This window comes from Mustelus asterias, chromosome 3, assembly GCF_964213995.1.
Source record: "Mustelus asterias chromosome 3, sMusAst1.hap1.1, whole genome shotgun sequence".
Lineage (NCBI taxonomy): Eukaryota > Metazoa > Chordata > Chondrichthyes > Carcharhiniformes > Triakidae > Mustelus > Mustelus asterias.
Genome location: NC_135803.1, coordinates 46,319,986 through 46,334,041, shown reverse-complemented (window position 1 = coordinate 46,334,041; position 14,056 = coordinate 46,319,986). Strand labels below are relative to the sequence as shown.

Below are 14,056 nucleotides of genomic sequence, written 5' to 3'. Positions count from 1 at the left end.
TATTTATTTAAAACCCCTCATTTAAAAGCAGCCTCTCTCTGTTTTACAAGGGTGGGGGAGGAGGAAGTTGTATACTGAGTTTGAAGTAAGGAACAGGGAGGAGAGGAGACTGAAGGCGCATTCAGAAATATCACATTATGTTCGATTTGTGTGTTAACATGGTCTGTTACAATTTAAGCATTAATAGTATTGCCAATAATGTTATTCTCTGAATTCAGATTTGACTGCTTTGAACTAACAACAGCAATAACTTGGATTTATATAGCATCTTTGACATATGGCATTTCAAGGTCCTTTGCATGAGTGTTATAAAGCAAACTTTGACACCAAGTCAAATCATACATTCTCTACAATGCAGAAGGAAGCCATTCGGTCCATTGAGTCTGCATCGACCATCCCACCCAGGCCCTATCCCCGTAACCCCACGTATTTGTCCTGCCAATCCCACTGACATTAAGGGGCCATTTAACATGGCTAATCAAACTAACTGCGCATATTTGGATCATGGGAGGAAACCGGAGCACCCAGTGGAAACCCACGCAAACAAGGGGAGAATGTGCAAACTCCACACAGATAGCCACCTGAGGCTGGAATTGAAGCCTGGTCCCTAGCGCTGTGAGGCAGCAGTGCTAACCACTGTGCCACCATGCCGCCTGAGGGCCTTGGGTATTAAGACAAATGGCCAAAAACTTGGCCATAATGGTAGCTTTTAAGGAGTGTCCTAAATGAGGAAAGAGACGGTGACATTTAGGGAGGGAATTCCAAAGTTTCGAGCTGGAAACAGCTATTAATGGTGGAGCAATTAAAATCAGGGTTTCTCAAGAGGTTAGAATTGGAGGATTAGAGATATCTTGCAGGGGCTGGAGGGTAGGGAGGGGCAAATGTTTGAAAATAAGTATGAGAATTTTTAAATCAGTGTTGCTTAACTGGGAGCTAACGTAAGTCAGTGAGTGCATGGGCAATAGGTGAATGGAACTTGATGTGAGTTAAAACATGGGCAGCAGAGATTTAGCTGACCTCAAGTTCACAGAGGGTAGAATGCAGGAGGCTGGCTGGGTGTATGTGGAATAGTTAATTATAGAGATAACAAAGGCATGGATGAAAGTTTTATCAGCTGATGAGTGAGGGAGGGGCAGAGTTGAGTGATACCACATAAAATTTTGTCAAACAGCAGACACATTTTAAAAAGTCCTCGTAGCAAGCAAACTTGTATTCATACTCTGCGTGTTATGATAGGGTTAAATAGTTAGACAGCAAAGCCTGCTATTCAGTTCAATAATGATTTCCTTATGTCACGGTTTAAATTTATGAATGGTATGTAGGTTGTAATAACTTTGAGGTCACCTGTTGTGCTGTAAATTACTCATACTACAGTCAAGACTTTTGAGCATTTCTTTTCAGTAAAGGAAGAACTAAACTAACCATTCTTTGATTCCTGAAATGTGGCTGTGATATCTTACATACTTTGTGTTGTCACCTTTTGTTTATTTATCACAGATTTCTTTACACACACACCGAGGAATGGTTTCCAGATGATTTACAAACTGTTGAATCCTTTATTTTCTCGTTGTGCTCACAGGGAATTCTATGTTGCTGCGTGTTTTACCCTCCGTGTACGAGAAGCAGCCTGAACCTATTAACCACCACATGACAGAACTAGTCCAATTAATGTCACAACTGGAACCATCTGAGCAGCAGCATCTTCTCCGCCTTCTACAAATAATAACTAAGCAATGTCCTCAGGTAAAACACTTGTTGAATCCTCAATTATTTCTTTTCGAGAAAAAAAGACTTGCATTTATATCACACCTTTCAAGATGACCAGATGGCCCAAACAGCCAATGAAGCACTTTTGAACTGTTGTGATTTCGGAGAAGAGGCAAACAATTTGCACAAAACTCTCACAAACAGCAATTTGGCAATGGGCAGATAATCAGTATTGTGCGATGTTGCTTGTGAGCTTAAACATTGGCCAGGACACTAGGGATAACTCCCCACTCTGCTTCAATACAGTTTCATCCTTAACGTTCTTGTGGACAGACAGATGGGGCCTCAGTTTAACATCTCATCCGAAAGCCTGCAGCTCTGATAGTGTAGCACTCCATCTTTACTGCACTGGAGTGTCAACCTTGATTTCCATCCTGGAGTGTAACCTCAACCAACAACCTTCTTGTGAGAGTGTTACCAACTGAGCCACAGCTGACACATGTCATTTGGTTATTTATATCATTGCTGTGAATGGGGCATTACTCTATGTAATTTAGCTGCCATGTTTCCTTATTTTTAAACATTCACCACTTCAAAAATGCTGTATGTTGGAAGTTCATTCATTTCTTTAAATTATGACAGAAGACTAACAGCTGTAAACTAGAAGCATGTTCTTTATTTGAGGCTTAGTCTCAATTAAGTTTTCAGTCTATTGCCTTGTTAGAAATAGCCCTAGGCTAGATTACACATCCCCACATTAGCGTGTTTGAATGTTTGCCCCCTGCCTCCAACCTGTCTCCTATTTTATGAGGGGCGTTGGATGTGTTGTGTGGCTCACCAACCCTCGGGCCGATTGAGGCCCTTAAATGGCCAATTAATGACCACAATGCCTCATCCTGCCCTGTTGCTATTTTACCTAATTAAACTAATTTGGCAGGGGGAGGGGACACAGACTGTTGGCAGAATCGGGATACAGCTTAATACAGTAAAATAGTCAAGTCAGAGGGAATGCAGCTGTAAAATTCAAGGGAGTGAGACCAGGCTGGATGCCCTCTATTTTAATGCCAGGAGTATTGCAGGTAAAACAGATGAGTTAAGGGTGATGATTGATACGTGGAAATGTGATATAGTAGCCGTCACAGAGACAAGGTTGAAGGAAGGGCACGATTGGCAACTCAACGTTCCAGAAAATAGAATCTTCAGGCGCGACAGAGGAGGGGGTAAAAGAAGAAGAGGCATTGCATTGTTAGTTCAGGAGTCAGTTACTGCAGTAAGGAGAGATGCACTGGAATTCTACCGCCCAGCCTGCCACAGAAACGGCGAGCGGCGGGCAACCAAAATGTCCGCTCGAGCGAGGCCATAAAATCCCACCCATAATAACTTGGAGGAGGCATCGAATGCAGTTTTGTAGGTAGAGCTTAGGAATAAAAAAAGGGCAGCCACATTGTTAGGTGTTTATTATAGACCCCAGATAGTCAGCAGGATATTGAGGAGCAAATATGCACACAATTGCGGATGACACGAAGATGGCTGGACTTGCGGATAGCGAAGAGCATTGTCGGGCAATACAGCAGGATATAAATAGGCTGGAAAATTGGGCGGAGAGGTGGCAGATGGAGTTTAATCCGGATAAATGCGAAGTGATGCATTTTGGAAGAAATAATGTAGGGAGGAGTTATACAATAAATGGCAGAGTCATCAGGAGTATAGAAACACAGAGGGACCTAGGTGTGCAAGTCCACAAATCCTTGAAGGTGGCAACACAGGTGGAGAAGGTGGTGAAGAAGGCATATGGTATGCTTGCCTTTATAGGACGGGGTATAGAGTATAAAAGCTGGAGTCTGATGATGCAGCTGTATAGAACGCTGGTTAGGCCACATTTGGAGTACTGCGTCCAGTTCTGGTCGCCGCACTACCAGAAGGACGTGGAGGCATTGGAGAGAGTGCAGAGAAGGTTTACCAGGATGTTGCCTGGTATGGAGGGTCTTAGCTATGAGGAGAGATTGGGTAAACTGGGGTTGTTCTCCCTGGAAAGACGGAGAATGAGGGGAGATCTAATAGAGGTGTACAAGATTATGAAGGGGATAGATAGGGTGAACGGTGGGAAGCTTTTTCCCAGATCAGAAGTGACGTTCACGAGGAGTCACGGGCTCAACGTGAGAGGGGCGAAGTATAACTCAGATATTAGCGGGATGTTTTTTACACAGAGGGTGGTGGGGGCCTGGAATGCGCTGCCAAGTAGGGTGGTGGAGGCAGGCACGCTGACATCGTTTAAGACTTACCTGGATAGCCACATGAGCAGCCTGGGAATGGAGGGATACAAACGATTGGTCTAGTTGGACCAAGGAGCGGCACAGGCTTGGAGGGCCGAAGGGCCTGTTTCCTGTGCTGTACTGTTCTTTGTTCTTTGTTGTTCAATTCGCGGAGGTGCATAAAAACTATAACAATATGATTATTATATTAGGTGATTTCAACTTTCCCAATATTAACTGGGATAGTCATAGTGTTAAGGGCTTGGATGGAGTACATTTCTTGAAATGTGTACAGGGGAACCTTTTGGATTAATATTTAGATGGTCCAGCAAGGGAAGGAGCTCTGCTGGACCTGATTCTGGGGAGTGAAGGCAGACAGGTGGTTGAGGTGGTGGGGGGATGCAGTGCTCACTGCAGACCTAGAGTCCCAGTCTGCCTACCTGGATGCAGGAGTAGGCACACGCCACCCACTGTGCATAGGGTCTCACCCTCTGCCCCAACTTGAAGTGCTCTCTCCTTCCATCTCAAGCTGCTCCTTTTAAACTGGAAGGCCACTGATTGACACTCCAACTTTGAGAGCCCACTCATTATCCACTTTCTTCATGCCAGTTAAGGGGCGCACTGTGAAAATACCCATGAATAACTGTCCCAGGAGCAGGTTCGACACCCAAAAGCAACCTAACCTCTGCTTCCCCGGAGGGAAAATGCAGAAGTTTTAACATGTTAACATATTCAATGCAGCTGGAGAGCAGACTTTTTTGCTCCAAGTGGTCCAACAGGGAATGGACTGTAAAGTCTACTTCACGATTACTGTTATTGTCAAGGATGATTTCTTTTTTTACATTCATTCACAAGATGTGGGAATTGCTAACAAGGGCAGCATCTATTGCCCCTATCTAATTGTCCTTGGGAAAAGTATGGTAAACTGTGAACTGTGGCAGTCTGTGAAGTTAATCCTACAGTACTGTTCAACAGGGAATTCCGGGGCCAGGATTTTACGTTGGATTTAATGGCATGTTTCCCACTGGCAGAGCAGCGGACAGACTGTTTAACTTGCTGTTTACTTCAGTGAGACCATATTATCCCGCTGGGCAAGAGGGGCTATAAAATCTTTGCACGGGATTTTGTCCCAGTGACATTCACAGAGTAATGATATGGTTTTAAGTCAGGATGGTGACTTGGGGCAAAACTTGGAGGTGATGGTGTTAGCATGCACACTCTGCCCCTGTCCTTTGAGGTGGTAGAGATCACAGGTGTTAGAAGTGCTGTTTCTGGCTGAGTTGTTAAAAGTACATCTGGTAAATGGGTGCCAAATGCAGAGTCAGTGCTGGACGAGTGAATGTTCAAGGTAACGGAAGAGTTGTCAATTGAGCAGGCGACTTGGTTTTGGCTGTTGTGAAGCTTGTTGAGTGTTGTTGGAGCTGTACCCGTCCAGAAAGTGAGGAGTATTCCATCACAAACTTGACATGTGCCTTCCAGGAGGTGGAAAGACTTTGGGGGAGTCAGGAGAGTACATCACAGAATACTTTGAGCAGAATCAGCAAAGTCTGATTTGGGGCGGGGAAGATGATGCTTAACCCGCCCACAGTGATGGCGGCCTTTCTGCCGTATTGTGCAACACTTAGTTGGGGTTTCAGGTTGGATTGTTGGTGGGTAATCTCTGATTCACCGACCCCGCCATCATCAGTGCTTCAGTGATTCGGGTGCCATATTTAAAGGCCGCCCCTACGTCAGCTAGCGCATTGCAAGACAAAGGAAGCCGCTGGGATATCATGGTGCCAAACCCAGGACTGCATACTGAACTCAAGTTTACAGATGCCTCCCTTGAGTGCCTGTGGGACATAGTGGAAGCCCACCAAGATGTCCTATACCCCCACTCTGGGTGAAGACCTGGAAGCAAGATCACCAATCCAGCATGGGAGGTGGTGGCTGCTGTGGTCAGTGCTAATGCCCTGCAGAAGAGGACAGCCATCCAGTGCTGCTAAAGCACGAGTGATCTCCTCTGTTCTGCCAGGGTACATCACTCTTCTCAGTACTCTCACACTTTGAGAACCATCACACATCCACAGGCATCTCACACAATGCCAGCTCTAGCAACACCACCACTCACTCACCCAAGCACATCTTCATCTCCCCTGCGGGTCGTGCCTTCATCTCCTCCCTGGTCCCACTCACCATCCACACATGCCAGGTATCTTTATCATCTGCCCTGTCATGCGTTCTGCTTAGACACACTCCATCTGTCTTCACGTAGGACAAGCTGGCACATAACAAGAGTGAGAGATCACAGATGGGTAGAGGGATGCCAGAGCTGAAGCCTGAGTGGACTTTGAGGACAGACGTCCAGCTGGCCAGTGAGGACATTGACCTCTCCTGTGCTGATGGTGAGGTTGGTGACGATAAACCAAGTGAGGATCCAGAACTGCAACATCCATCAGACACCAATGCTGTGAGCAATGTCTCCTGTTTCTCAGGCCCCTGCCAAGTACTAACGCACTCTCTGTTGTGTCACAAGCATGTCTACGAAACAGCCAAGGGAATCCGCAAGCCAGCTCCTCAACTCCAGCTCAAAGAGCAGCACAGATCATGAATTCACAGATCCTGAAATAGAGGAACCGTCACAATGCTCACCTGCACCCTCCATCAGCTCAAACACCTGCCTTGGTGGGACCTAGTTCCAGGATAGCCTCAGGGTCACAATCTGGTGAGCACATCGCACTGTCTGATCCTCAGCAGATGAAGGCAGGGAAGTCCTAGGGTGCCGGCAGTTGGTGCATTTCTGAGGGCAGGAATTTGCTGAGTCCCAGTCAGGTGATTAGCCTCTGGACTTGGTCATACTCAGATGCTGGATCTCCAAAGGCAAGGTAAGGAAAATCAGGAAGGGTTCAGTGTTGGGGCCACAGCTGTTCTCTTTATATATTAACGATCTAGATGACGGGACTGGGAGCATTCTGGCCAAGTTTGCCGATGATACAAAGATAGGTGGAGGGGCAGGTAGTATTGAGGAGGTGGGGAGGCTGCAGAAAGATTTAGACAGTTTAGGAGAGTGGTCCAAGAAGTGGCTGATGAAATTCAACGTGGGCAAGTGCGAGGTCGTACACTTTGGAAAAAAGAATAGAGGCATGGACTATTTTCTAAACGGTGACAAAATTCATAATGCTAAAGTGCAAAGGGACTTGGGAGTCCTAGTCCAGGATTCTCTAAAGGTAAACTTGCAGGTTGAGTCCGTAATTAAGAAAGCAAATGTAATGTTGTCATTTATCTCAAGAGGCTTGGAATACAAAAGCAGGGATGTACTTCTGAGGCTTTATAAAGCACTGGTTAGGCCCCATTTGGAGTACTGTGAGCAATTTTGGGCCCCACACCTCAGGAAGGACATACTGGCACTGGAGCGGGTCCAGCGGAGATTCACACGGATGATCCCAGGAATGGTAGGCCTGACATACGATGAACGTCTGAGGATCGTGGGATTATATTCATTGGAGTTTAGGAGGTTGAGGGGAGATCTGATAGAAACTTACAAGATAATGAACGGCTTAGATAGGATGGACGTAGGGAAGTTGTTTCCATTAACAGGGGAGACTAGGACGCGGGGGCACAGCCTTAGAATAAAAGGGAGTCACTTTAGAACAGAGATGAGGAGAAATTTCTTCAGCCAGAGAGTGGTGGGTCTGTGGAATTCATTGCCACAGAGGGCTGTGGAGGCCGAGACGTTGAGCGTCTTCAAGACAGAAATTGATAAATTCTTGATTTCTCGAGGAATTAAGGGCTATGGGGAGAGAGCGGGTAAATGGAGTTGAAATCAACCATGATTGAATGGTGGAGTGGACTCGATGGGCCGAATGGCCTTACTTCCGCTCCTATGTCTTATGGTCTTATGGTCTTATGATATCTGCTGCATTCCTCCGATTTAAGGCTCAATGGAGGAGTCTGTCTGCCTTCAGACTGAGGTGGAAATGCTGACAGGCCAATGCACCAAGGCCAACACTGGTCGGCTAGCAGCCATGGTGGAGAACTTGGTCCAAAGACTTGGTCCTCAGCGCAATCATCTTCAGCTGCTTTATCAATCACCTTCCTTCCATCATAAGGTCAGAAGTGGGGATGTTTGCTGATGACTGCACAATTTTCAGCACCATTTGCGACTCCTCAGATACTGAAGCAGTCTGTGTCCAAATGCAGCAAAACCTGGACAATATCCAGCCTTGGGCGGCCAAGTGGCAGGTAACATTCACGCCATGCAAATCTCAAACAAGAGGGAATCTAACCATCTCCAACAAGAGAGGATCTAATCATCGCCCCCTGACATTCAATAGCGTTACCATCACTGGATTCCCCCACCATCAACATCCAAGGGGTTACCATTGACCAGAAACTGAACTGGACTAGCCATATAAATAGTGTGGCTAAAGATCAGGTCAGAGGCAAGGAATACTGTGCGAATAACTCACCACCTGACTCCCCAAAGCCTGTCCACCATCTTCAAGGCACAAGTTAGGAATGTAATGGAATACTCTCTGCTTGCCTGGATGAGTGCAGTAACAACAAACTGAAGAAGCTCAACACCATCCAGGACAAAGCAATTTATTCCACAAACATTCAATCTCTCCATCATTGATGAACAGTAAAGGCCATGTGTACCATCTACAAGATGCACAGCAGGAATTCACCAAGGCTCCTTAGGCAGCACTTTCCAAACCATGGCCAGTACCATCTAGAAGGACAAGGGCAGCTGATACTTGGGAACACCACTACCTGGAGCTTCCCCTGCAAGTCACTCACCATCCTGACTAGGAACTATATCGCCGTTCCTTCACTGTCACTGGGTCAAAATCCTGAAACTCCCTCCCTAACAACACTGTGGGTGTACCTACACCTCAGAGACTGCGGCAGTTCAAGAAGGCAGCTTACCACCAACTTTTCAAGGGTAACTAGGGATGGGAAATAAATGTTGGTCCAGACCGCGACACCCAAATGCCATAAATGAATCAAAAAATGAATGTCCTGCTCTGCTGCGGAGGCACTTGCTGGTATCCATGTGTGTCAGTGACAGAGGGAGGCAGGTCATCTCGAGCTCACTCCAGCTGCCCCTCCCTCTCTAGAAGGCAGCCAGGAGCCCTTGAGCTCCCACAGAGAGGAGGATGAACTGGTGTACACCCTGAGTCCATCCACCCGGGTGACTGTGGGAGTGTCCGTCCCATCTGAGAACTCTCTTCCTGTGACCTCTTCAGCTCCAGCTCCAGCTCCACAGGCTGAGGAGGGTGGCATTGCCACACAGCAGGACCCTAAAAACATGCCAAGGCTCTCCAGATGCATCAGATGACGCCCACCAAGGTCATCACAGATAATAGAGAATAGCAGACAGCAGGCTGCCTGCACCTCCACTGAGGATGTTAGGGATACATCAAGAAGAAGGAGAACCAGGATTAGGGTGTGAAGGCTTCTTTCTCACATGGGTTCTGACATTTTCTCACTACCATGGTATCTGCGGGAGGTCATCATGATGGTGGCTACATCCATGGGCACAGTGCTGAAGTGATTGGTCAGATACTGCAAGAGAATGATGATGACTTGCAGTGAGGACAGAGCGATGCTCCTCTCATCCTCAGCGAAGTGTCTGATCCTGCCTGACAAAGAGCTGAACACAAGCTGGCATTGAACTGGGTGACCCAGGGGTCCCAGAGAGGCTGAATGACACATCTCAGCAGCTACTGCCTCTTCCGAGATCAAGGTCCTGGTGTGTTTCTTAACCTACTGACCAAGGTGGACAGACCACAGTGTGATTGGGCATGATTTCCGCCCATTCATCTCTCCTACCACTGACCTCAATCTTTCAAGATTGGCCTAATGCATATGATTGTGGTGTTAAAGCCATCTGTGCCTGGACACGCGGCATGGGGAGAAGATTGGAAAATTGGTATATCCCTGGACTTTAGTCTCAACTGTAGCTTAAAGGAACTGTTCCTACCTGAACATGATGAGGCATCTTTAGTTCCTGGCAAAATGTATTAAGGGACAGAATGCAGCAATAAACCTGCAACTCAATCACCTAATTGGAGTGGGCATTACATTTTAAAATACCAGCAATGCTAGACACCAGCCTGTTAATGGAATGACTGTCACTGTGCACTGCTGAGGCAGCATCAGCAGAGAATTCTCTCCAGTATTCTCATGTGACCACTCGCTCGGCTCTTTGTATTCCAATCCCGAGAAAGTTGTTGAAGTTACTTGAGTTTTGGTTCCTCCGACATAAAAGTTCAGCTATCCTACTATACATGAATCCTCAGAAGTTCTTCAATGGGTTGGGTACTCCCAGTATTTAGAGCATTCATAACGGGATTAGGATCCAGAGAACAGAGAGAAAAACTAGCACATAAGACCATAAGAAATAGGAACAGGAGTTTGGCCCCGAGAGCCTACATTAATAAAATAGGATTGTAATTGGCAAAGGAAGAAGAGAATGGAAAATGCCCGGTTTGATTTCAGTAGGCAGCTTTTGCGGAAGACCTCTGTTTTAGTCCACGCGACTGGAGGTAATGGTGCAGTTGAACTCCTGGATGATGAAAATGTCCTTGAAGAGCATTTCTAAAGTGATCAGCGACCACTAGCTTTTTTTAGGTGAGGTTTAATGAAAGAAAAATCATTAAGTGAGATTCTTGAGGAAACTTTATTTGGAATAGAGATATAAAAGTTGTAGTGGTATGACTGTATCACAAAGGCTCACGTATTTACGACATTAAAATATGGTTGCCATATATTAAAGTAAGTTTAAAAGTTGTCCACACGTGTTTATGTCCAATCGATAAGTTGAATCAATGGAAATGAAAATTGACCCATTCTATAATCTGTGTCTGATCCACAATGCAGGTTTTACATCCCAGTGGCAGTTTGAAAATCTACGCCAGATGTAGCAACTATATGTAGAGATAATCAATCCGTTCATGCTGTGGTCCACACAATTTTACCCTTTGACACTCATTCCAAAATGAATGTTGGGGCACGATATTGCTTCTTAGGAAATGATTGGAACGACGCAATTTAGAAAGGTCTTTTACAGTGAAATTGGATACATGTGGTAAGAGATATTTCTCTTGCTGCAGAAAAATAGACAGAAGTAATATTCAGATTGAGGCAACAGGAAAAGCATGGACTGACAACTATCGAAGAATATAGTAGAATTTTCACCATCAAAGCTGTGATCACCTCTTTGCTACAAATGGCCAGGGTTTGCACACCCGAATAATTAGAATGAAAGTAATAGATAAAATAGTTTCCTAGTGATGATAGGAAAGTAAAATAGAAAGAGTGAAGCATGAAGCTGTGTACAGGAGAACCGAGGAAAAAGGGGTCCTAGTGTGATTTAATTTTTAAGCAAAAGTCAGAAGAAATCCCCATAAGGGATTTCTCTCTTAGTTTTGGTTTGGGAGGGGCAAATCATAAGGATGTTCAGTTCAGTTCTTTATGCATTGAGATTTAACCCTGTTTGTCTTCTCATTGATGATTTAATGCTAAAGAAAATCTGATGCTCTTAAAATAGAAAGTCCAGAGTCATTAAGGAATGCTACTAAGCAAACTCTGTCAGACTTCATCTTGTAGGATGATGGAAACCCTACAGTACAGAAGGAGATCATTGGGCCCATCGAGTTTGCACCGACAACAATCCCACCCAGGCCCTATCCCCATAACCCCACATATTTACCCCACTAATCCCTCTAACCTATGCATCCCGGGACACTAAGGGACAATTTAGCATGGCCAATCCACCTAACCTGCACATCTTTGGACTGTGGGAGGAAACCAGAGCACCCAGAGGAAACCCATGCAGACACGGGGAGAATGTGCACCCTTCGCACAGTGACCCAAGCCGGGAATCGAACCCAGGTCTCTGGAGCTGTGAGGCAGCAGTGCTAACCACTGTGCCACCATGTCGCCCATGCAAAATGTATGTGAGACAGATTTTGCAATTGTAATGACAAAATTGTCAGCATTCATCATCATTATGGTACATTCAGCTACTTCTGCTGTCTGGACAGGTGCATTTAAGCACATAGGCTGGACTTTCATGGCCCCATTGAGGTGAGAGTGGAGCCAGAAAATGCAGTGACCTGTTCAAAGCTCCACTGACTTGGCAGGAATGGTAGGTCCCACCGGCAGGAGAGGTGGAATTTTGCCATTATTTGGCAAAGTGTCAATGTGGGTGGGAAAAGCAGAATGTCGCCCACCAGCTGCACTGTCAGCTTTTCCCACCATATTTTTTGCCTCACTGTAGAAACACTTGAAAAAGTGTTGCAGAATGACTGGGTTTTTAATAGTGTAATAAGTTCATAATTACTGCTGAGCTATTGTGATGTGATTTAACCCCTTGACCAGGGCTAAATATATAGCGATAAAGCGAAAAGTTACTCACATGACTGAGTGGCGTTGCTGAATGACTAGTGCATTCTTGTCATTAGTTGGGCTTTTATTAATTTGACCAATTATATTCCATCCATGTATTTCATATTAGAATGAAAAGGGGAAAATGGAGAGAAGTCAGGAAGAGAATGGAGGATGATGATGACACAGTGGGGAATTGTATTAAAACCGAGAGCTGAATTAGCAGTGGGTCACTCCATTGGTGTCAACACTTCTGGGGCCATTCCAGGCCTTTCGACCTGATCTGATTAGCATTAAATCAATCATTTATCTGCTTGACAATGGGGGCCTCAGCATTTAAGACCTGCCAACCAGTCAGAGGCTGACAACCCTAAAATACTAACAACACCACCTGGAGCAGTGAACATTGCTGGTATTGTTGCAGACGCAGGCTGAAGTCCATCACTGGAGTCCTGGAGTATTCTCATATCCAGTTAGGGAGGCCCTAGTGAGGGGAGGGGTGGCAGAATTCAAGTTAAAAGGCATACAGGGTTTTTCTGGTATGGACGTCACTTGCCACTGGCAGGTCTGTCTGTTGTGCATTGGCTGCCCAAGTAGAAGGGACCCCGCCCACCAGACTGTGGGCATATCCGCTAGGGTTCACCTGGCAGTTTGGCTAAATAGCGTGGTCCCTGCCTCTGGGGCAAGGCTCGGGGGAGGGGGGGGGGAAATCAAATTCCACCATGAGAATAGTTGGATAGGCTCCAATTTAGTTAATTGAAGCTGCTGGATTATACCCTGCAATCGCTAAATACCCTCTAACTACAAAAAGTCAGTTATACACAAAAGGCTCACAATGAACCCCGGAATGAGAGTAAAAGTAAATGTACATTTAAGGGACCAGACTGATCTTTGCGTGAGACTGCAATATATAAGGCCTGTCAGTAGCTGTAGTGGATAGGATTTCTTCATCTTAGAGCTGATTACAGTCATCAGCCAGAGATGACTGGAATATTTTCGGGAAACATTGCTTATCTGATTGAAGGTCAGGGGCAGGCTGGAGTTGGAAGTCACCATCTCCGATTCGGCAGGTCAGTATAACATGATCTGCTGCAGATGTCTGGGACAGACTGCCATCATTCATACTTGACGCAGTAGATCCTAACAACCTATCCATCTCTTTCTAAGTGGCAAAGCATTAAAAAAAAAGTGTCCTGAATAAGCTGGGAAGTTCCTTTAATCTCCAAATCAGGACGTGGAATCCATTTGTCGGAGTAACATTCTAATTGATTAGTTTTATATCCTCTTGCACACTAGTCTATGTGCTCCAGATGAAGTAGCATTTCTGGTCATTGTTTTGATAGGTTTTACTTCAATTCCCAAAATCAGATTATTGTAAAGGATGTATTCCAATTCTACATTCCAGAATGTTATTAGTAATCATGCTGACTATGAGAAACAGTGATTAAATCATGTTTGCTGACGTATTTCAATAAGTTTGAATTTCAGCAAGCCGCCCCCTCTCCTTTGACACTGAACTTTTTTCTCTGATTGCCAAAAGACTTCCTGTAATAGTTTCTTCATCATTGAATTGATTTACTCAGATTTGAAAAAAAAAAATTGATTATAGAGTATTTTTTGATTCATGGTCCCATTACAATTATAGTTATGCAATTATAGGGCGGCACGGTGGCACAGTGATTAGTACTGCTCCCTCACAGTGCCAGGAATCCAGGTTCAATTCC

General features: G+C 45.3%; 1 protein-coding gene across 1 annotated transcript in view; it reads left to right on the top strand.

The window, feature by feature from the left end:
- Positions 1–14,056, top strand: part of veph1 (ventricular zone expressed PH domain-containing 1) — a 242,208-nt gene that overhangs the window by 77,654 nt on the left and 150,498 nt on the right. Inside the window, exon 5 of the mRNA XM_078208325.1 lies at positions 1,580–1,743. Coding sequence (XP_078064451.1) covers positions 1,580–1,743 — 164 coding nt within the window. The remainder of the gene's footprint in view (positions 1–1,579; positions 1,744–14,056) is intronic.